At 46.7% G+C, this 24,811-nt stretch overlaps 1 protein-coding gene across 7 annotated transcripts in view; it reads right to left on the bottom strand.

The window, feature by feature from the left end:
- The window catches only part of LOC137532040 (Fc receptor-like protein 5), a 353,036-nt gene that overhangs the window by 87,561 nt on the left and 240,664 nt on the right, over window positions 1–24,811 (bottom strand). For 6 of the 7 annotated variants that reach the window (XM_068252142.1, XM_068252143.1, XM_068252147.1 and 3 more), the window contains 2 exons: window positions 23,521–23,778; window positions 7,252–7,548 (listed from right to left, as the gene is read on the bottom strand). In XM_068252142.1, the coding sequence (XP_068108243.1) occupies window positions 7,252–7,548; window positions 23,521–23,778 (555 nt within the window). The remainder of the gene's footprint in view (window positions 1–7,251; window positions 7,549–23,520; window positions 23,779–24,811) is intronic. The other variant, XM_068252146.1, reaches the window with a different exon arrangement.

Below are 24,811 nucleotides of genomic sequence, written 5' to 3'. Positions count from 1 at the left end.
GATAGGTAACAAGGTAGGCAGTTAGATAGCAGGGTAGGCAGATAGGTAGCTGGGTGGCAGGGTAGGCAGTTAGGTAGCTGGGTGGCAGGGTAGGCAGATAAGTAACTGGGTGGCAGGGTAGGCAGATAGGTAGCTGGGTGGCAGGGTAGGCAGATAGGTAGCTAAGTGGCAGGGTAGGCACTAGGCAGTTAGGTAGCTGGGTGGCAGGGTAGGCAGTTAGGTATCTGGGTGGGACGGTAGGCAGTTAGGTAGCTGGGTGGCAGGGTAGGCAGATAGGTAGCTGGGTGGCAGGGTAGGCAGATAGGTAGCTGGGTGGCAGGGTAGGCAGATAGGTAGCTGGGTGGCAGGGTAGGCAGGTAGGTAGCTGGGAGGCAGGGTAGGTAGTTAGGTAGCTGGGTGGCAGGGTAGGCAGTTAGGTAGCTGGGTGGGAGGGTAGGCAGTTAGGTAGCTGGGTGGGCAGTTAGGTAGCTGGGTGGGAGTGTGGGCAGTTAGGTAGCTGGGTGGGCAGTTAGGTAGCTGGGTGGGAGGGTGGGCAGTTAGGTAGCCGGGTAGGCAGATAGGTAGCCAGGTGGGAGGGTAGGCAGTTAGGTAGCCGGGTGGGAGGGAAGGTAGACGGGTAGTTTAATGGGGTAGGGGCCCGACTCCTATCCTCCCTGCCTCACCTCGGGGCCCCCTCCTTTTATGAGCGGCGGGAGAGCGGCATATACAGCAGGCTCCGGCAGAGTAATCAGGCGCTAGATGTCCAGCTGCTTCCTGGGCTACAGTGTCTCCTCTGTATGCTGCTCGCAATAAACCAGGAAGCAGAGCAGTGTACAGAGGAGACAGCGTAGCCCAGGAGGCAGCTGGACATCTAGTGTCTGATTACCCCGCCGGAGCCTGCTGTATATGCCGCTCTCCCGCCGCTCATAATAGGAGGGGGGCCTCCGAGGTGAGGGAGGGGGGGATCAGAGTCGGGCCCCGGGGGTGAGGGGGAAAAAATGTGGTAAACCCCGGCCCTGGACATTTCAAAAACCCGAGAGGATGACCCGGACAGGTCTGAAAAAGTGGAGGACACCTGGTCAGCCTAATTAAAGGAAATAAAGAGAGAAGTGTGCAGACTGGACAATGGTGCAAATCTCAGACTTTAAAAGATAAACACAACCTAGTCTCTCATCTGGAAAGCTAACAGAAAACAATCACCCAGGGATGATCGTAGTGAGCCAACTACACTATGCTGGAAATACGCGTAGTTTGCCGCAATTACGCTTCGCCAAACTACGACTTCTAAATCAAATTTCAACTATGGATGCATTTCGTAAACTACGCGTTAAAATATTTAATGACGTGTAGCGCGAAGCGTAGTGTATGCGATGCTTAAGCCCCCGATGCAGAAACATTTCTGCATTCATTTCCCTTTAACTACCTAAGGACCACTTCACACCCATGGGCATGGCCGTGGCGGCAGCCCCAGGACCGCCCAATGCTAATTGGCGTCAAGTCCTGGGGCTGCAGTATGCAGGAGATCGCGCGCAGGCTGCGCGCTCATCTCCTGCTTGGGCGGTGGAGCTCCTCCCCGCCTTAATTTTCCGAGCGGGACTGTTAGTCGGCATAACCGCCGTCTATTTACATGAACAGCGCTGCGATCTGCAGCAGCGCTGTACTAGGGACAGCCATGTGACATGGCTGTCCCCCTGGGGAACTTGAGCAGACATGCTCAGATGTACCATAATTCGGTTCGGGTACATTCGGATTCAGGTCGGCATGACATTCGGATTCGCCTTCGACCACGAGATTCGATTCGGATTCGGTTCCGGTGTGGGGCTCAAAATTCGGCAAAAAATTTGTGTTTGGGAATTCGGATGCGTTTTTTTTTTTTAACCTCCCTGGCAAGCCGCGCAGGAGGTTTTCTCAGGCCCTTCTGGGCCAATTTGCTTAATTTTTTTTTTTGCTGCACGCAGCTAGCACTTTGCTACCTGCGTCAGCACACTGATCGCCGCCGCCCCGCACTCGATCGCCGCTATCCGTCGCGCCGCGCCACCCCCCCAAGACCCCGTGCGCTGCCTGGCCAATCAGTGCCAGGCAGCGCTGAGGGGTGGATCGGGACTCCCAATGATGTCACAACGTCGCTGACGTCATCCCGCCCCGTCGCCATGGCGACGGGGGAAGCCCTCCAGGAAATTCTGTTCTTTGAACGGGATTTCCTGATCGGAGATTGCCGAAGGCGCATGAAGCGGGCCCTGGGCTCGCTACATGATTTAAAAAAGACAAAAACAAAAAAAACTGCTGCGCTCCCTCCTGGCGAAATTAATTAGACCGCCAGGAGGGTTAAAGGGAAATCACATTGAAATAGGTGTATTAAAAAAAAAAAAAAAAGTGACGTGTGGCACTGGCAGCAGGCAATGCATTGTGTGGACCCTGGCGGTGGGACCACTGACAGCAGGAGGATAAATACAGCAGCAGTAGGAGGAGGAGTGACGTGTGGCACTGGCAGCAAGCAATGTATTGTGTGGACCCTGGCGGTGGGACCACTGACAGCAGGAGGATAAATACAGCAGGTAACTAAGAAATCCCTAGCGTACTACACAATAACTAAGTCAAGTGACAGACAGTTGATGACAATTACAATCGGTCCCATACGGTCAGACGCAATCAATCAATCAATCACAATAGGCTCGGGCAGGTGACAGTCACAGGTCACTCACAACGGATGCTGGTGGTGGCCTGGCCTGTACACAGTCAGTAACTAACTAACTAACACAGTACTGAAACTAATAAAGTAACAGACTACAGTAGTACTAAATAATTAAATAATTAACTAAACTAGTGCTAAGTACACAATTAACTAGAATCCCTAACCTACCTAAGCTAGTAGTAGGCTAAGGCTACCTAGGCTAGCAGGCCTAGCCTGCACGCAGATTAACACTAGCCTAGCACAGTATACACTATACACTAGCTGACTAAAAACAATCAAAATACTAGCTAACTATATAAGACAACAATAAATGTGTTTAGGAGGTGTTTAGGAAGCAAAACGCTAGGTTTAGCAGTGAACTGCACTTGCTTAGACACAGCACAGCACTGGAGAATCTCTCAGTACCAGCAGCAGTCACACAAGTGCGTGGCTCCGCATTATGGCCGCCGCCTTATATAGAGGAGGGTAGGGCCAGGCTCCCCTCCTGTGATTGGTTGCTAGGGTTGCCAGGTCTTCGCGTGGAGGACTTCTGATTGGCCCAATGACGTCATGCCCGAATCCCGAAGCCGAAACCGAACCCACCGCGCCATCCGGCCGAATTCGAGTGCGCACTTTCGGGAAACTTCGCATTCGGACTCGGCATGGATTGAATTCTTCGGGTTCGGGTTCGCATTCGGCAAACCTGAAAAATCGCCCAAATTTTCGGGTAAACTTCACATTTGGGGTCCTGTTGAGCACCCCTGCAGTTGAGAGTGATCGGCTCTCATAGGCAGAAGCCTATGACAGCCGATCGCCATAATTGGCCGGCTGGGGGGAAGGAGGGGTTTGGAAAAAAAATAAAATAAAGAAATTGTCAAAAAATAATACAAAAATAAATATTTTTTAAAAAATAAATAAACACTGGGGGGGGGGGGGGGGGAGGGGGGATCTGACCCCACCAACAGAGATCTCTGTTGGTGAAAGAAAGGGGGGGGGGGATCACTTGTGTGCTGTGTTGTGCGGCCCTGCAGCTTGGCCTTAAAGCTGTGGCCATTTTACTAAAAAAAGGCCTGGTCTTTACGGGGGTTAACCACTGTGGTCCTCAAGTGGTTAAATGCTCGTACATGGAACTTTTGTATGCGTACATTCCCCTTTCCGTAATTTTATACGCATACAATGAGCAATAATGTTCTAGGCATGCAAAAGTGAACATTTCATCCGTACTCAGAAAAATAGACGCATTTACCACATTCGTAGTTTAATTTGCAAAACACATGTCAACTGTGCATAAAATAGGCATAGCGGTACTTCGCTACGTGTAAATGCGTACGTGTAGTTTTGAAACTTAGCCTATGAACTACGATGCGTAGATGCGACCTACAAAGCGTAAATTCGCACTGGCGTAGTTTCTGCTCATCCCTGCAATCACCAAGAAAAAAATCCTCTTACATAGGCTATCACAGGAGATCGCAAAGGCTGCCAGCAGGTCAGCCCAGTTATTCCAGACAGTTGATTGCCTCTTTAACCCATCCTGTTAAACTCCTGGCTGCACCAATTCCTGGCAATATACTGTATACTGGTTGCACGTATTCCTAGCTACCTATGCTAGCTGCACCTATTCCTGGCTACCTGTACTGGCTGCACCTATTCCTGGCTACCTATACTGGCTGCACCTATTCCAGGCTATCTATACTTGCTTCACCTATTTCTGGTTACCTATACTGGCTGCACCTATTACTGGCTGCACCTATTCCTGGCAACACCTATTCCAGGCTACCTATACTGGCTGTACTTGTCAGATCTGACAATAATGTCCGATACACCTGATCTGCTGCATGCTTGTTCAGGGTCAATGAGTAAAGGTGTTAGAGGCAGAGGATCAGCAGGACAGACAGGCAACTGGTTTTGCTTAAAAGGAAATAAATATGGCAGCCTCCATATTCCTCTCACTTAAAGGACACCCGAAGTGAAAATAAACTAATGAAATAAACAATTTATCTATCTTTCTTCTCTTGAAAATGACTTTAAGATATTCCACAGTTTTATTTTATGTTTAAATCTACTTTTTAAGTATTAACTGTTTTATTGTTTTTGCTCAATGACACATTCATTGAATTATGCCAGAGCTAAAATCTATGAACTATTGACCCTTTTTATCTATTTGCTGCTCTCAGAAGCCATTTTCTGCTAGGAAAGTGTTTTATAGTCAGAATTTCTTATCAGTGAGGGTCACACTGTAGTCACTTCCTGTCTGAGTCAGGACTGAGTCGGCCACTTACATACCTAATATTTAACTCTTTCAGGCAGAGAAAGAAAAAAAGGAACACAGCATAATTATTTGTGTGCTAGGCACTGTACATACCCATGTCTATCTCATCATGTCACTTCGGGTATCCTTTAAAGAGACACTGACGCGAAAAAAAATTATGATATAATGGTTTGTATGTGTAGCACAGCTAAGAAAAAAAACTTTAGCAGCAGAGATACAATATCTTATATTGTTTCCAGTAAAGAAAGAGTTAAGAAACTCCAGTTGTTCTATGCAAATTAGCCATTGAGCTCCATGACTTTAAAAGTTGCAGAGAACTCTGAGTGCTGGAACCCACTAGAGCGATTTTTTGAGCATTTGGGGAGCGCTTTGAATCACTAGCGCTTTCCCTAAACGATCTGCCAAAGTAAATAAATGTAACAAATTCCACAGTAGCGATTGCGATTAGCAAAATCGCAATCGCAGGACATGCAGCATTTTGAAAGCGTTTGCGCTTCAATGCAATGTACTGAAGAGCTGGCAAATCGCTCATGAATCGCTACACATAGTGATTTGAGTGCGATTGCAAATTGTAAATAAAATTATGATACATTGAAAGGACCAATCAGAATTAAAATCACTAATCGCAAATCGCTACACAATCGCTGGCAAAAAGCTTACAGTTTTTAAAATAGATCCCAAAAGCGCCGGAAAACGCTCATTAAATCGCTTAAAAATCGCTTCTTAAAAACACTAGCGATTGAACTCGCGATTTGCAATTTGTAGTGGGTTCCAGGCCTGACAGACACTTGAGATTATAAGCTTTAAATGACATTGGCCTCAATTCACTAAGATCATGCTGGAGATAATAAGGCAAGAGAAAACTTACCTCCACTAGTAAGAGAGTTATCTTATCTCTTCATTCCTTAAGTTGCCTCCTCTGTAGTTAAGTTGCCTCCTCTGTAGTTAATTTACCTTCTCTGTAGTTAAGTTACCTCCTCTGTAGTTATTTTCACACGCAGTTAATGAACAGCCTGTCTTTAACTCTGGAGTTATTTTAAGGATTAAAGAGTTAACTTAAAGACAGAAGAGTTAACTTTAGGTTTGCCTGAGGTAAAATGTTTCCTGAATACTAAATGCCTTATCCCCATGGTAACAACTCTAGAAGAGTTATTAAAGACAGGAGATAAGCTTAGTGAATTGAGGCCATTGGCCTCAATTCACTAAGCTTATCTCCTGTCTTTAATACTGTTTCTAGAGTGGTCACCATGGTGTGACACAGAGGTGCCAAGCTTTATTCAGACCACACGCTGTGTATTGCTCCTGTCCCTTATTGCCTGAAGAAGCGGGTTCTTGCCTGCGAAACGCGTTGCGACTCTTGTACTGGGAGTAATTGAATAAACTGTTTATATGTTTTGAAATTCGACAGCTTTTGTCCGTTTATGGTTGGTCGGTCCACCACCGCAACCAGAACAATTTTAAACTTTTTAGTTATTTTTTATCCTTCCGGCGCCTCTGTACACCTTGAAGAGATAAGATAATTCTCTTACTGTGTGGAGGTAAGTTTTCTCTTGCCTTATTATCTCCAGCATGATCTTAGTGAATTAAGGCCTATGGCCTCAATTCACTAAGATGATGCTGGAGATAAGGCAAGAGAAAACTTGCCACCACACAGTGAGAGAGTTATCTTATCTCTTCATTCCTTAAGTTGCCTCCTCTGTAGTTAAGTTACCTCCTCTGTAGTTAAGTTACCTCCTCTGTAGTCAAGTTACCTCCTCTGTATTCAAGTTACCTCCTCTGTAGTCAAGTTACCTCTTCTGTAGTTATTTTCACACGCAATTAATTAACAGCCTGTCTTTAACTTTAGAATTCTGGAGTTATTTTAAGGATTGAAGAGTTAACTTTAAAGACAGAAGAGTTAACTTTAGGTTTGCCTGAGGTAAAATGTTTCCTGAATACTACATGCCTCATCACCATGGTGATAGCTCTAGAAACGACAGGAAATAAGTTTAGTGAATTGAGGCCAATGTATCTTTTTTTTCCTCTGCAGAGAAGATTTTACAGAGCAGGCTAGTGAACTTTTGAACACATTTAGAATGCTGAGTAGTGTCTAAACTGCAAATATTAGAGAATGATGCAATGTTATAAAAAAACAATATATAACTGAAAAAAAAAATATGAGAATGTTTTCTTTGCTACTAATATTCTAGTAATTATCCGTATTACACAACCAATTCATTAGATCATTTTTTGTTTTATTCGTTTTAGTGTCTTAAGTTGTCCTTTAAATAAGGAATTCACAATGTTAACTATGAGACTGCCCTCCACATTGCAATATGTGTCTCATAGTCACCTTGTATATCAACAGAGAGTGCCGAGCTCATTCTCGTTACGCCATTTGTAGAACTTTTAACTTCACAAGTGTAGTTTCCTGCATGTTTCTTCTCAGCTGATGATGAGATCAGATATTTGTTGAGGGGACTGAAGGCACGGATAATCTCTCCATCTTTGTAGAAAGCGAATGTTAGCTCTGTTTTGCCACGAAGGAGTCTCATGGCTGAATGTAAAGCTGCTTGACAAGACAGCACCAGTTTGTCCCCCTCTACGAAAACGTCTCGGTTTGCTTTCAGTTGTAGGTAAGAGAAAGTATCTGAAAAAGTAAGTTAATTAAAACAAAGTCCTAATCAACTTTTCAATATTCACTAGTGATTTCACAGTAAATACATCTTTTTAAAAAAAAAAAAAGGTAATCGGTATGTTTGTACTACATTTCATACAAACAATATTGCCCAAATGATTGTAATAGCTTGCCTTTAACCACTTAAGTACCAGTGGTCTCTGTCCCCTTAGGGACCAGAGGCTGCTGGTACAAGTCACGGAGGAATACCGACAAATACTGACGAATCGCCACACATACCCGCCACAACCGTCGTCCACGCCGCATGCCGGGAACCTCAGCAAAGGCAGCCCGAAGGAGGAAGTGCTCCATAGCGAGGCTTGCAACGCGTCCAATAGACGATCCAGACAGCAAGTGAACACAGCTCCACTCCACCGCTTCTACTGCAGTGCTCGACCCAGGTTAGCAAGACCAAAGGATTCAGGACAGAGGAAATGGTCCGCACTTATCAGATAGAAGCAACCTTTATTGAGGACATATCCCAATTAAAATTCGACAGGCATCATAGCTGACATGTTTCGGACTCAACTGTCCTTAATCATAGCACACATACAAATGGCAGTTTAGACACATAAGTAGTAGTGTGGGCGTGTGGTACCCGCCCTAGGATCATCCCCATTTGGGGAGTGGTTACTCCACAGGAAGTATGGCTGAGGATACCACAACCGCCCACACATACATGCAGATAAAATTAGAATGCATCCAAACTTTGAAATACATGTAAAAACAATTATATGTACAATCTAAAAACCAGGAGCAGGTAACCTGAAAGCTCCCAAAATACAAGACAACAAAACCACATATTGGGAGGTAACAGCCTCAGCAGCTAGAGAAGAAAGATGACAGGGGGGGGGGGGGGGGGTTTGAGTCAATGACACGGTTGTCTTGGGTCTGGACTCTGGAGGTCAGGGAAGGTATTACAACTAAGTAATGGTGGCCAAATCCCATCTGGCATTTAATCCATATGGGACTCTGGTGTTAAGCTTAAAGATCCACTCTGCCTCCTTTCTTAGAAGCCTTTTATACAAATCCCCTCCCCTTTTGGATGGCGTGACCTTCTCTATCCCGCAAAAGGAGAAACTAGTCATGCTCCCTCCATGAACCTCTCGGAAATGCCTGGCGACATTGGTAATGTGAGTTGTGTGCCAATGTGCTCCTAAATAATGCTCTGCCACCCTCTGCCTCAAGGGCCTAGTGGTGCACCCCACGTACTGCAGGGAACATGCTCCACAGGAGATGAGGTACACCACATATCTTGTGCCACAATTAATAAACTGTGAAATGGGGAAACTTCTGCCACTGGTAGCAGAAACGGCAGTTTTAGATCTAGTATGAACGTGGCAGTATTTGCAGGTCGCCAGCCCACATCTGTGAGAACCAACTGTGGTTAACCACGTTTTGCCTGTGACCCCCGTGGTGAACATGCTGGGGGACAAAGTTTGACCCAAGGTTGGTGCACGTCTACTTGCATATCTAACTCCATTGCTAAGTATGCTGGAAAGATCCATATCAGTTTGAAGCATTGGAAGATATTTAGCAATAATTGCATTCACCTGTCTATATTCACTTGAGTACATGGTGACAAAGGTTGGTTTCCAGGGTTCAGGATTCTGTGGTACCCGAGGATTGACCAATTCGGTCCTGGACTTCTTGGCTACTCTGTCCCTCCCCCTCTTAATACACCACTCTGGGTATCCCCTTGCTCTTAAGCGGAAAGCAGCTGTGTTTAGCTCTTGTTCCATGTGATAAACGTCAGAGCAATTACGTTTCACCCTCGTGAACTCACCCACAGGAATACCACGAATTGTGTGTGTAGGGTGGCAGCTGTCTGCCCTTAAGACTGTATTGCCACTAGATGGTTTCCTGTAGGTAATGGTCAAGATGCTGCCCCGCTCTATATCGCCTCTTAATTCCAGATCTAAATAACTGATGGAGTCAGTACCCACCACATGTGTGAATTGGAGATTTAAATCATTTAGATTGAAGTACTCCATCAGGTCCCCAACTTGATCCACGTCACCCTTCCAAATAAGTAAGAGGTCGTCGATGTACCTCCCGTACCACACAACGTCCTCCATGCGACGGCAGGCACCCCCAAAGACGTAGCGCTCTTCCCACCATCCCATGTATAGGTTGGCTAGGGACGGGGAGAACTTAGCGCCCATGGAAGCGCCACGCCTCTGGAGGAAAAACCTGCCGTCAAACATGAAGTAATTGTGGGCCAGGAGGTACTCGACAGCCATGAGTATAAACGTGCAGAGATCTGCAGAGTAATTGGAGTAACGGGTGAGGTGGAAATTGAGTGCCTGAAGGGCTAATGTGTGGGGAATACATGAGTACAATGACTTCACATCTATAGTAACCCACACATAGCCCCTCTTCCACTGGAAATTATCCAGACTGGCCAAAAGGTGCTTAGTATCCTTAACGTACCCAGGCAGCCGTCGGACAAGAGGCTGCAACAGGGAATCCACCCAGCAGCCCAGACGTTCGCCCAGGGACCCAATGCCTGCCACTATTGGTCTACCCTCAGGGGGGTAGCCAGGTTTGTGGATCTTGGGTAAGTGGTGAAATATAGGAACCACAGGATACTTTACCCCCAAATATTCACACATCCTGTGGTCAAAGATGCCCATGCTCTCACCACAGGACAAGAGGCTCAACAACTCGGCCTGAAATTCAGATGTAGGATCTGCCGTCAGGCCAAGGTAGGTGTCCCCATTATTGAGTTGTCTGAGAGCCTCATCTCTGTATGCGTCACTGTCCAGAATCACTACTGAACCGCCTTTGTCTGCATTTCTAATCACAATGGTGTTGTTATTTTGCAGACTTTTTAATGCAGCACGTTCAGCAGCAGTGATGTTGGATGGACCTGTTCCTAAGGAGCCCCAGGCCAACGAGAGGAGATCCCTCTCAACCAGTTCTTGGAACTGTTCCACACATGGGGATCTCTCAGAGACAGGATAAAAATCCAATAGACGCTTGCAAGCTTGTGAAACGCTGGGCGGAGAGCGGCATTATGGGTAATTAACCCTGCCGTATCTAGCCACTCAGCTGCGCCAATTAAAGCTAATTTGAATCACGAGTAACCAGCGTGGTTACTCATGATTCCTCTGTGATGAGCATCCCTGCCATGAAGTGTAAAGCAGCAACACTACAGAGGAGACAAAAGGGACTTGCATCCCCTGGAACCCAGTGGAGGTGATTGAGTGTGCAGCCTGTTATCCTCCCCACACTGTGCTGGGACACATCTGACTATTACACTGGGGGAGAGGGAGAGAGGGAGGGCACTTAGGACTACTATACTGGGGAGAGGTAGGGAGGACTACTATTCTGGGGAGAGAGAGGGAGGGAGCACTAAGGACTACTATACTGGGGGAGAGGTAGGGAGGGGAGCACTTAGGACTACTATACTGGGGGAGAGGGAGGGAGGGGAGCACTTAGGACCACTATACTGGGGGAGAGGGAGGGAGCACTTTTGACTAATATACTGGGGAAGGAGGAGGCACTTCTGAATACTATATTTGTGGGAGAGGGAGAGAGGGGACACTTTTGAATCCTCTACTGGGGGAGAGGGAGGGGGCATGTCTGACTTCTGTACTGGGGGAAAGGGAGGAAACACTTATGATTAACCACTTTACCCCCGCGCATACGTATTTCTCCGCCCCTTTTTCCATCCTTTAACAACCAGGGACGGAGAAATACGTACTTTCCGCGTTCCCGACGCTGTCCGCGCTCCCGCTCGTAAACACGCCGCCCGCCGCTAGTAAACACGCCGCCGCCCGCTCGCCCAGAGATCAATGAACGGGAAAATCCATTCCCGTTCGTTGATCTAAGCCCCGCAATGATCCGCTGCTCTCCTATGGGCAGCGCGATCATTGTGAGAAAAAACTCACGTGTCCAGCCTCCTTATACTTCCTCCAAGCTTCCGGAAGGAAGCTTGGAGGTCGCATTAAAACAAAAAGTTACTGTGGCCATCTTGTGGCCAAATAGTAAACTACACCGTACACATTTTTCACATACAAATAAATGACTTTTACACATAAAATTAACTAATTACCTCCCACACTCCCCATTTTTTTTTTTTTTTTGTAATTAAAAAAAAATTAAAAAATTTACAATTAAAAAAAATACATAAATAGTTACCTTAGGGACTGAACTTTTTAAATATTTATGTCAAGAGGGTAGAACACTGTTACTTTATAAACTATGGGCTTGTAATTAGGGATGGACGCAAAAATGAAAAAAATGCACCTTTATTTCCAAATAAAATATTGGCGCCAAACATTGTGATAGGGACATAATTTAAATGGTTTTATAACCGGGACAAAAGGGCAAATACATTTCATGGGTTTTATTTACAGTAGCATGCATTATTTAAAAACTATAATGGCCGAAAACTGAAAAATAATTATTTTTTTCCCCACATTTTTCCTATTTTCCCATTAAAACACATTTAGAAAAAAATAATTCTTGGCATAATGTCCCACCTAAAGAAAGCCTAATTGGTGGCGGAAAAAACAAGATATAGTTCATTTCATTGCGATAAATAATGATAAAGTTATAGACGAATGAATGGAAGGAGCGCTGAAAGGTGAAAATTGCTCTGGTGCTCAGGGGGTAAAACCCCTCAGTGGTGAAGTGGTTAATATTCTGTGGAAGAGGAAGGGGGGGGGGGGGGCACTTCTGACTGCTAAACTGGGGGAGAGGGAGGGGGTAATTCTAACATACTGGGGAAAAAGGAGGGAGGGGGCACTTCTGACTCATATACTGTGGGAGAGGGAGGCACTTTTGACTACTAACATACTGGGGGAGGGGGCACTTAAGACTAATATACTGGTGAGAGCGAGGGAGTGGGGCACTTCTGATTATTAAACTGGAGAGTGGGAGAAAGGAGGGCACATCTGACTATTATACTGAGGGAGAGGGAGGGGGCACTTAGGACTACTGTACTGGGGGAGAGGGAAGGAGGGGACACTTCTGACTACTATATTGGGGGAGAGGGAGGAGGCACGTCTGACTAGTGTATTGGGGAGAAGGAAACACTTCTGACTACCATACTGGGAGAGAGTGAGGGAGGGGGGCACTTCTGAATTCTATACTGGGGGAGAAGGAGGGAGGGGGCATGTCTGACTACTGTACTGGGGGAGAGGGAGGAGGGCACATCTGATTATTACTATGCTGAGGAACACAGTTTGGGGGAGGGGGGGCACACTTTGGGTCCTCTCCATCTATTGCTGGAAAACCTTGTCCTGGCCCTGTCTGCAGTGCCTGATATTTTTTATTCTCATGATTATATATTGGGTTTATGGTGTGGGGGGTGGAAAGGGTTAAGCGTTGGTGGGGGGAGATTAGTTTTACTTACTTGGGGCTTCGTTGAACCCTAGCAGTCTATCGGGTGCCTTGAAGAGATGGCCCGAACAGTTCGCCAGTGGACAGTTCCCGGCAAACCTGGGCTGTTCGCCATTTGCGTTTAACGCAAATTTGTTTTACAAAAGTTTGCGTTCACATTTTACATTAACCTATTTTGGTTCCTGGACGTAGAAACTACGTCCAGGAACCATGCGCGCTACCACGCGCTCCCGCGGCCACCCGGCCCGTGGTTCGTTAGTCAGGCAATCAGTGAATCGGGCTATGGTGCCCGATCACTGATTCCTCTCCCCCGCTGAAAAAGCGACAGCTTCTCTCGGACTTCGCCTTTTCTGGCTGTTCCCTCCCCGATGCGTCACTCTAAGCGTGTGTTACGCTTAGAGTGACGTCATGTAAACAAACTCATGGCTGCCATCTTGTGGCCAAAAAGTAAAACTACAACAAAAAGTAAAAAAAATTTAAATCAACTCACAATTACATTAAAAAAATATGGTTTACATCCCACCCTCCCAAAAATACCCAAATAAAATGTTTAAAATAAAAAAAGAAACCATTACAATAAAAAAAAACCATGTAAATATTTACCTAAGGGTCTAAACTTTTTAAATATCAATGTAAAGATGAAATATTTCTATATTTTTTTTATTTTAAACTTGTAAATAGTGATAGATGCAAAACGGAAAAAATGCACCTTTATTTCCAAATAAAATATTGTCGCCACACATTGTGATAGGGACATAATTTTAACGGTGTAATAACCGGGACATATGGGCTAATACAATACGTGAGTTTTAATTATGGAGGCATGTATTATTTTAAAACTATAATGGCTGAAAACTGAGAAATAATGAATTTTTTCCGTTTTTTCATATTCTTCCTGTTAAAATGCATTTACAGTAAAGTGGCTCTTAGCAAAATGTACCCCCCAAAGAAAGCCTAATTGGTGGCGGAAAAAAAAAAGATATAGATCAGTTCATTGTGATAAGTAGTGATAAAGTTATAGGCTAATGAATGGGAGGTGAACATTTCTCAAGTGAAAACGACGGAACGCGAATGGGTTAAAGTCAATGGCCCCCAAATTTAGAGGTTATTAGCATAGCCCCCTTATATGCTAGAAACATTACATTTGCAGCATGTTTGGAGGAGGACAGTGGGTACAAGAGGATTTTTTTTTTCAAAAAGACCTTATGGTTTTTGAGAAATGCCATTCCGGACCCCCCCCCCCCTCTCCCCCCAGGGCGTCGGCGACCACTCCTCCTCCTAGGTCACTGGAGGTGGATAAAAGCCCCTTATCCATGAATTGGACAAGGACTCTGGGGGAGACTAGGCCTCCCCTCCCCCCGAGCCCTTCATACCATGGACCATGCAGGCTGGTATTAGAGATGTCGCGAACCTCCGATTTTCGGTTCGCAAACCTTCGCGGAAGATTCGGTTCGTGGAAAAGTTCGCGAACCGCAATAGACTTTAATGGGGATGCGAACTTTGAAAAATAGAAAAATTTATGCTGGCCACAAAAGTGATGGAAAAGATGTTTCAAGGGGTCTAACACCTGGAGGGGGCATGGTGGAGTAGGATACACGCCAACAGTCCAGGGGAAAAATCTGGATGTGACGCAAAGCAGCGTTTTAAGGGCAGAAATCACATTGAATGCTAAATTGCAGGCCTAAAGTGCTTTAAAACATCTTGCATGTGTATACATCAATCAGGTAGTGTAATTAGAGTACTGCTTCACACTGACACACAAAACTCGCTGTGTAACGCACCGCAAATAGCTGTTTGCGTAGTGACGGCCGTGCTGGACTGGTGCGCAACATGGCCAGAGTGTAGGCCGTGGCGGTTTTCAAGCCCATATGGTCGCCAGGCTGTGGTAGGTCAATGATAGAACAACAGTGACTGTCCAGCTGATCAAATTTGGTCTGTCCACAATGAAGCGACAACCTTATTATCTTCTTGTATGTAGGTAGGCATAAGTAGGTGTCCCAGTAGTTAGCTAGGCATAGGTAGGAGTCCCAGTATAGGTAGGTAGGCATAGGTAGGTGTCCCAGTATAGGTAGATAGGCATAGTTAGGTGTCCCAGTAATTAGCTAGGCATAGGTAGGAGACCCAGTATAGGTAGGTAGGCATAGGTAGGTGTCCCAGTAGTTAGCTAGGCATATGTAGGAGACCCAGTATAGGCAGGTAGGCATAGGTAGGTGTCCCAGTAGTTAGCTAGGCATAGGTAGGAGACCCAGTATAGGTAGGTAGGCATAGGTAGGTGTCCCAGTAGTTAGCTAGGCATAGGTAGGAGTCCCAGTATAGGTAGGTAGGCATAGGTAGGTGTCCCAGTATAGGTAGGTAAGCATAGGTAGGTGTCCCAGTAATTAGCTAGGCATAGGTAGGAGACCCAGTATAGGTAGGTAGGCATAGGTAGGTGCCTCAGTAGTTAGCTAGACATAGGTAGGAGACCCAGTATAGGTAGGTAGGCATAGGTAGGTCCCCTAGTATAGGTAGGTAGGTGTCCCCGTATACGTAAGTAGGTGCCCCAGTAGTTAGGTAGGCATAGGTAGGTGTCCCAGTATAGATAGTTAGGCAGGGCCTGGCTGGCACAGTAATAACAATTACCAAGGTCCAGCTGCAACAGATAGGGCTGTATAATGTCAGTGAGCAACACACACACAAAAAAAAACACATATGGAAAACATTATCTCTCAAAAGAGCTGTTGAGGGGTGCTATTTTAGCAATAACAATCAGCCAGGAGCAAGCCAAGACCAAGAGCCTAACTAATCTTTCCCTAGGAGAACAAGTCTGCAGCAGCTGTCCCTAGTCTACCTCTAGCAGGCACACGAGTGAGTGTAATGGCCGGCAAACCTGCCTTATATAAGGGGGGGGGGGGGGGCTCCAGGGCTTAGTGTAGCCTGAATGGCTATAATGTGCCTGCTGACTGTGATGCAGAGGGTCAAATTTGACCCTCATAGTGCATTATGGGGCGAATCGAACTTCCGCAAAAGTTCGCTTGGTCCAGGCGAACGCGAGCCCCCAAAGTTCGCCTGGAACCGTTCGCCGGCGAACCGTTCGCTACATCTCTAGCTGGTATAGCTCTGGGTGTGAAGCCCCACCTGGCTATCCCAGCCTGCATGGGGGACAAGGGGCTAAAGATGCTTGGGAGGGGGGACCCCATGTATTTTTTTTTTTAATCCCACGCTCTGAACTTAAAAAAAAAAAAAAGTATATATGTGTTAATACATTATCTGTCATTTTACCACATTTAACTCCAAACTTTTTCCCTCTAGCTTTAGCATAGATTTTCTCAAAATCTACAAGGTCTTTTTAAAAAAAAAACACTGCCCTCCTTAACATATCCTACAAATGTGGTGTTTCTAGTACCAGGGCCGGCCCTAGACTTTTTGCCGCCTGAGGCAAATGTAGGAGAGAGCTGCTGCCACCTCCCCCCCCCCCCCCCGCCCGTGGGTGCGGGGGGGGGGCGGCCGCCGAGCCGGAGGGGTAGCGGGCAGGTTGGGGGTATTGGGCCTAGCGGTGGGGAGGGGGGTCAGACCCCCCCTCCCTTGCCTGGGTCCCCCGATCTGCGCTCCCCTCCAGCCTGTAATTAGTAAGCCGCTGCCAGATCGTAAGAGGCACGGGCGGGGAGGATTCACCTTATCCGCGTTCCATCGTGCGCTCCACTGACGTCACTTCCTGCATCGCCGTCCACTTACAATACAGTGGGCGGCGATGCAGGAAGTGACGTCAGTGGAGCGCTCGCTGGAAAGCGGAAAAGGTGAGTCCTCCCCGCCTGTGCCTCTGTGGACCTGCCCGCTACCCCTCCGGCTCGGCAGTCGGCCCCCCCGGGCGGGTGCCGCCCCTAGAAGTTTGGCGCCTGAGGCAAATGTTTCACCCCGCCTCATGAGCGGGCCGGCCCTGTCTAATACGTAAGGGGACTTTGCTATTAACCACTAAACTCAGCAGCCATTGAAACATTTTTCACACTCAGAACGAGAACTTTAACCATCTCCTGACCAGCTAACGCCGTTGGGCTTTAAGAGAGTGGGGCCTCCAGGACTTCCTATTGCCTAACCAGGGCAGCCATTAGGGGGGGGACAACTGACACTGCAGTGAGGGGACCCGGGCTTCTGGGGGCCCTGGGCCCCCCAAAAGCGCTGGAAGGGCCGCATGTGCTGGCTGCAGGCCTGTGGCTCACTAACTAGCATACTGGGCCACCACCTATACCTGGCTATCTATACTGGGGCTGGAACCACCTATACCTAGCTACCTACTCTGGGGCACCACCTATACCTGGCTACCTATACTGGGGCACCACCTATACTTAACTACTTATACTGGGGCGCCTATAGCTTGCAACCTATAGTGGGAGCACCTGTACCTGCCTAACCTATACTGGTGCACCACCCATACCAGGCTACCTATATGGGGGGGAAACTATACCAGGCTACCTATGCTAGGGCACCACCTATAGCTGGCTACTTATACTGGGGGAACCTATACCTGGATACCTAAACTGGGTGCACCTATGCCTGGATACCTATACTGGGGGCACCTAAAGAAGCACAGGGGGAACAGAGGCAGACAAAAGAGGCACAGGGAGAAAAGAGATGAGATGGGAACGTGGTCACACAGAGGGACACAAAAGAGGCACAAACTAAGGTGAGACAGAGGGGGACAAAAAAGGTACAGGAAGAAAGGAGAGGGGCAAAAGAGAACGGATAAAGGATAAGAACGGACCTAATCTCATTTGTTAACCAGACACTACCTGTATTTTGCTAGTATTTGGCTCCACCCACAACATGCCATGGTCACGCCCACTTTTTGCCGCATCACGCTGTGCATGCCGTTATCTTCAGTGTCGAAGACATGCACATTTTTCGTCGCAGCGCACTTCGCACAGGGACACGGGGGTGGGGTGGCTAGTGGACGGGTACAGCAACCAGTGGGTTGGCCCAGGGAGGGGGGCCCAGGCCTGATGATGTGTGAGGGGCCCCAAAATTTCTGATGGCGGCCCTGTGCCTAATGCTGATTGGTGTCAAAGTCCTGGAGGTGGGGGTAGCAGGGAACAAGCGCTCACTTGCATGCCCCTTCCATGCCGCTGTAACCACTAGGAATCCGTTAACAGCCTGCCAGCCACAATAGGAGCTGGCAGGCTGCAATATTAAAAAAAAGGCAAATTCACATTTGTACAGTGCTGCGATCTAGTGCAGCGCTGTACAGGGGACAGCCCTGTCACTTAACACTCCATCTGAATGGCTCACAAACTAATCCCTCTCATCGACTGGTGCCCATGAGAGTGGAATCTAGTGTATTAGGCAGTGCTGGGGCGAAATTACGCATGAGCATAATTACGCACCATAATTCAATGCAAATTTACGCGTAAGCGATACGCGTAACTTACGGTCTTACGCGTAATTATTTACGCGTAAGCAGTTAAGTGGTGTCGTAATTACGCTGTGTACCGTAATTGCTAGGTATGCGTAATTTTACGAAGACTTACGCGTAATTACTAACGTAAAAACTTCCCTTTTCTAAGAGTAGCCAATCAGTCAACATCCTAAGCAACCAATAGTATCTTCTCCCGCCCTTCAGTATATAAGCATACGTTTTGACGCATACGAATGATGTGTACGCAATAGCTGTCACATTGACGGCTATTGCGTACACATCGTCCGCATGCGTCAAAAAGTACGCATTCATGGGTATTACGGCACTACACGTAACATCGTAGTGTAAGCACCTACATTACGATAACCTTACGCGTAACTGCGTAAGTTAACACGTAACTACAGTGATCAACCGTAGATAATTTCTAACACCGTAACCGTAATTGCGTAATGCGTAATAGCGTAAAATTACGCGTAATGATTCGTAAGCGTAGATTTTTCCATTACGACCAGCACTGGTATTAGGTATTTTTTCATTAATTTAAAAAAATAAATAAAAATTGCAGCAGCAATAAAATCCCACCAAAAGAAAGCTGTATTTGGTAGAAGAAAAGGAGGTAAAATTAATTTGGGTGCTAAATTGTATGGCCTAGCAATAAAGCATTAAAGTGCTGCATTGTTGAGTTGTAGAAAATCGCCTGGTTACTAGGGTAGTATAAACTTGTGGTCCTCAAAAGGTTAAAATCGATTTTCCTCAAAAACTATGTCTTTTAGATTTTTTTCCCTCTTTTACCCACTGTTCTCCTCCACATATCCTGCAAATTTGGTGATTCTGGCACATAAGGGGGTTTTGCTATTAACCGCTAAAGTCAGCAGCCATTCGCCAGCAATTTAAGTCTATGGAGTCTGCCACGAATGACCGGTTCGCAAACATTTATGGTATATTCGGTTTGCAAACCAAAAATGTGATGTTTACCACTACATTACTAGTGCCTTGCTGTCCTTCCACTGCCCTCCAGGTGATATTTCTATGTGGGAACTAGAGCTAGCCTGAATGGTTCATCGGCGTTCGCGGCAAACCGCGAACACATAGCGAGTTCGACCCGCCCCCTATTCCGCATCATTGGGCTAAACTTTGACCCTCTACAACACAGTCAGCAGACACATGGCAGCCAATCAGGCTGCACTCCCTCCTGGACCCCTGCCCCCCTATAAAAAACGCTGCTGCGTCTGCCAATTTCTCACTGTCTGCTGCCTGCTTAGTGAGAGAAGGGAGACGTTGCTGGAGAGATAGGGAAAGCGTTAGTTAGGTCCCAGCACAGTCAGTGCATACCATTCACTGCATCTCTGTGACTGCACATTGTATTATACCAGCAGTCAGTGCATACCTTTCACTGCATCTCTGTGACTGCACATTTGTATTATACCAGCAGTCAGTGCATACCTTTCACTGCATCTCTGTGAAGGGGCTTGCATATCACAATGAAGCAATGACTATATGAGTGTGTTGGGGGCACACCCAAGATAATAAGGTTGTTGCTTCATTGTGGGCAGACCAAATTCGATCAGCTGGACAGTCACTGTTGTTCTGTCATTGACAACCTCAGTCCGACCATATGGGCTTCGCCATCGCCTGCACTCTCACCATGGTGCGCACCAGTCCAGCGCAGCCGTCACTACATAAACAGCTGTTTGCGCCTTTGCGGTGTGTTAGACAGTGAGTTTGGTCTGTCAGTGTGAAGCAGCACACTAATTACACTACCTGCTGATTATACACACACAAGATGTTTTCAAGCACTTTATGCCTCCAATTTAGCAATGCAATGTGATTTCTGCAATTTAGGGATTATAACCCTTCTGTGCGTCAAATCCGTGATTTTCCCCTGGACTGTTGGCGTGTATCCGACTCCGCCATGCCATCCTCCAGGTGTTAGACCCCTTGAAACATCTTTTCCATCACTTTTGTGGCCAGAAACAGTGTTTGTAATTTTTTACGTTTGCCTGCCCATTGAAGTCTATTGCGGTTTGCCAAGTTGGCCTGGTTCGCGAACTTTTTCGGAAGTTCCCGTTCGCGGTTTGCGAACACAAAATCTGAGGTTCGAGCCATCTCTAGTGGGAACAAACTTGCCACGATGTAAGTGTCGCTATATGTGGTGCATTGCAGTGTGGCAAGCTGCGTTACAAAGCGGTGGTTATGCCGTACCACAATGCACCACTGTGAACAGAGCCTAGCTTACACAACTGTTAAGTTCATGTACATTTGGCCCTATTTTCATGCCCCCTTTCCCAACACAAGGCCACGCCCAACACAGACTTGGTGCCCAAAGGTGCCTTGGATCTCCCGGAGCCATAACAACACTCTGTCCTTACTCAACTTGGGGGTGGGAAGGATCACCAAATAATGCTGTCTGCGTGGCCTTACATAATACTTTCATTTGTTAGCCCATCCAAACTTAATACTACTATTTGAGGGGCCCTACCTAATGCTAATATCTGAGGAGCACTTTCTAATACTGTTACCTCAGGGGTGGCTATCTAATACTGGTAGGTTGGCCCTGGCATATGTGACATGTGAGTAATGATAGCATGTATGGGGACTTTGCAATCAACCATGAAAGTCAGTGTCATAGAGTTTAATGCATAATCCACTCCATCCATGGCTACAATTACTAGGTAATGCCCAGTGGTGTTGATCCAGGGATTTTATCTGATTGCCATCTGGAGTCAGGAAGGATTTTTTCCCTTTAGGGCAAATTGGAGCATGCCTTGTAGCCTACAAGTTGTAGGGTTTTTTTTCGCCTTCCTCTGGATCAACAGGGATATGAGAGGGAGCAGGCTGGCATTTGTAACAAACGTAGAAGAGACAGCTGAGGTGAATAGCGATACCACCGCAGCTGCCTCCATCTCCCTGTCTAGTGATCTATCCGTGCCTCGGGCGTCAAGCACGCCGAGGACGGGTCTGTCACATTGTCGCGTGCGCGCGCGCACAGAAAGGACCTTTATGCGGGGAGGAGGCGCGTCAGCTGACCGGCCGGTCGGCTGACATCAGAGGAGACGCTCGGCGCTCCTCATTGGCTGATGAGAGAGGGCGTGCCGGAGGAGTCTCCTCTGCTTCTTAAGCCGCGCAGTTTCACTTGCAACTTGTCTGCTGTTGCGAATACTTCGTGTTAGCGCTCAGACCTTAGTTAGGTCGCTTTGATCCGGGAGGAAACTGGGGATTTCACACAGAGATAGGATTTGTTGATAGCTATAATCATTAACTGAAATACTGTTTATTATCTGTGTATGACTCTTGCTCGTTCTGACCACTCCTCTGTTCTGTGATTCTGTACTCCTGCCCATCTGATCTTGTTGCTGACTTTGCCTGTTTATACCTTCCTGCCTTTGCCTTCCGATTTTGTACTGCATCTGTCTGTCTGTTGCCAACCTAATTAGTCTGACCACTCTACTCTCACCAGAGGGCCCTTGTCTCTGGTGAGAGGCTCTGTACTGTTAGTGCCCACCAGCTCCTCTGGTGAGGTATAGCTAAAGCTATCAGTACTACTGTTGCACCAAGCACTATACTTGCTATCACATTAGCTCTGTCTGGTATACTTGTATTATTGGTGATTCTGCAGATCATCATATAATCAGGTATATATCTGTATTATAGGTGATACTGCAGATCACCTGATAATCAGAACTCTGTTACTTGCTGACACTTATCGTTACAGCATTGTACTTTGTTCTCTAGTTGAACTTGATGGACGTATGTCTTTTTTCAACCCAAATAACTATGTAACTGTAACTATACCTGGTGAATTATTTGCAAATTTGGGGTGGTTTAGCAAACAGCTGTTCAAATATAATTTGGAAAGATTTGCTCTTCCCTACCACCAAATCTTTATGCTGTACCAGTGTCTGTATGATGTAGCCATGATTGTTTTTTTAATTTGTACAGCACCAAGGAAGATGAAGGTCCAATAGACAGGCCCGGACTTGTGGCAAGGCCACATAGGCTAGTACCTTAGGCAATGAAAAAGTATGAGTGGCTGGCACTGAGGCAGTTAATATGCTGGCCGTCAGTGCACACACACAGCCACCCTGATATATGTGGCTACAGAATCAGCACAGACATTGCAGAGTCATGTGAGCAGAGCTGAACTGCAGACTGTAGCTCTCCCTTTCAGGCTCCACTAGCACCGTCATTTCTTCTTCTCCTCCACCGGCCGCTGGACATCTTAGTTGGCATCAGCATGTGACTCTTAACGTGTAAACCCATCACATGATGATGCCAGAGAGAGAGATGCACAGTGACTGGAGGGAAAGAGGAAGTTTCTGTGCTTGAGCCCGGAGAGGTGAGTAACTGACTGCTGGCTGCTGCTTCAGGGGTGAGAGACTGCAATCTTCACTGTACTGAAAGGATGGGGAAGACAGCTACTTATGCTAAAGGGAGGGGGGATCAGGGAGTGATCTACCTACACTGAAGGGAGGGGATGGGGAAGAGAGCTAGCTATACTGAATAGAGGGGGCATAGCTCCTCTTTCAGGTGGACAGTCGCTCTTTGGAAACCAAATCCGATTGTCCCTCTTTCTCCCTATTTCTGGACTGGTGTACGGATGTATGTAAATGTTTGTGGTTTTTTTTTTTTTATTGAAAAATGTGTTTAATTAGCTCCAAACTTTATTCCTATCCTTTAATTTGGGTTGAATTCTAAAATTACTTGCTTTGCTTATGGATTTTTAGTGGTATGTGTGACTAGGGGTGTGATTAGAGATGTGGCAGGGGTGTGTATTAAAGTGTCCCTCTTTCTCATCTCAGAAAGTTGGGAGGTATAGGGGGGGGGGGGGAGAGATGGCTATTTATATGGAAGGGAGGGGTAGATGGCTACCCATGTTGAAGGGATTGGGGGGGGGGAGAGATAGTTTTACTGAAGAGAGGGGCAATGGGGGGAGAGAGCTACCTGAAGGGGGGGGGGGCATCTGGCTCATGTTGCTCCCTGTGTCATCATGCTACCTTTGGGAGAGGAAGTGGGGGGTGGGCGAATGGTTTTCTGTTGGTCAGGGGGGCAGCTGGTGACGGTGGGCCTTAGGCGGTAGAATGTAAAAATCCGGCCTTGCAGTTAGAAATAAAAAATATTAATTATTAAAATCACAATCTGTTTCCTACGGCTCTACATTGAAAATAAGCAACCTCTACACCAATAATGATATGGGAGCATGTTCTTACCTGTGACTGAAACAAAGGTTTCCGCAATGTGTGTCTCAATGAAACGCCTGCCATGCAGGTTTCTCAAACAACCATAAGATCTAGTCATATTTCTGTGGGCTTTACCAAACCGCAAACTTGCCTCTTTTATTTTTCTTGGGAAAACTCCACACTTGATACATTGTGTAGTACTAAAAATCAGGCCTTTCCTTCCTTGACATTGCAGAGTTAGGTCATCGCCTTCAATGATGATGGGAGGAGCTTGCAAGAGGAGGTTACCTGAAAACCACACTACATTAAAACTTACTAAAAGTTTAAAAAAATGCAATAAAGAAAAACAAAGAAAAACTCTAGGGATACTTACTTTGGAAGGTGAAGCTTCTGGATCCTAATCAGGCTTCCCCCCATCCTACTCTGTCCCTCACTTCCAGCACTGACTCCCTGAAACCACAAGGTGCAATAGTTACCTTCCCCGACTCCAGTGCAGGTGCAGCAGTGGCTTTCCGATTGGGTTTTTTCCCACAATCGTGCAGTAGAGCTATTTCTGCCTGAGCCCCATTGGAAAGCCGTTACTGCACCTGTGGTGAAACACGGTAGGTAAATATTTGTCTCGCTGGGGGCTAATGTAGCTGAGAGAGAGGGATGCAGGAGACGGGGGAAGCCTCTTTGGGATCCAGAGGCTTCCCCCTCCTGAGGTAAGTATCCCCTGGGGAAGGCGGGGGTTATTACAGGTTTTCTTTAAATAGAATAAAGCATACAATTTTGAAAACTTGACAAACAAACCCCCCCTAAGTCATGCATGTCAAACTCTGGCCAAATCTGGCCTGCAGAGACATCAGATTTGGCCCCCAATTGATTTCCTCACTTTGCATTATGTTTGGCCCTCTATAGACCACCAGCCAGAGAAACTACAGTGGAGGTGAAGCCTTAGATCCCCAGGGACGATATATGGGGGAGAGGGGGGAAAGCACTTATCCCTTGGGAATGCATCCATTATAAAAGGGAGCCTGGAGATTTGGACGCACAGGAAAGCCGATAGTAGAATGTCAGTAAATTTACAGATACTCTACTATTTAAGTGTAAAGATGGGTGGTAAAATATTGGGATTAAATACTAATATTTTACTATAGCTGAACCTAGCCCTACTCTACCATAGAACCCTAACACCCCCCCCCCCCCTCACCCTCTGCACAGACACCCTTCCAGACACCTAACTCTAACCGCCTGCCTAAACAAACACCCTGCCTGGCGCCTAACCATAACCACCACCCCCCATGCCTAACCTTAACCACCCATGCTTTAAGAGAACCAG

Source organism: Hyperolius riggenbachi, chromosome 9, assembly GCF_040937935.1.
Source record: "Hyperolius riggenbachi isolate aHypRig1 chromosome 9, aHypRig1.pri, whole genome shotgun sequence".
NCBI lineage: Eukaryota > Metazoa > Chordata > Amphibia > Anura > Hyperoliidae > Hyperolius > Hyperolius riggenbachi.
Note: the sequence above shows the minus strand (reverse complement) of the source record. Positions and strands in the feature narration are given on the sequence as shown.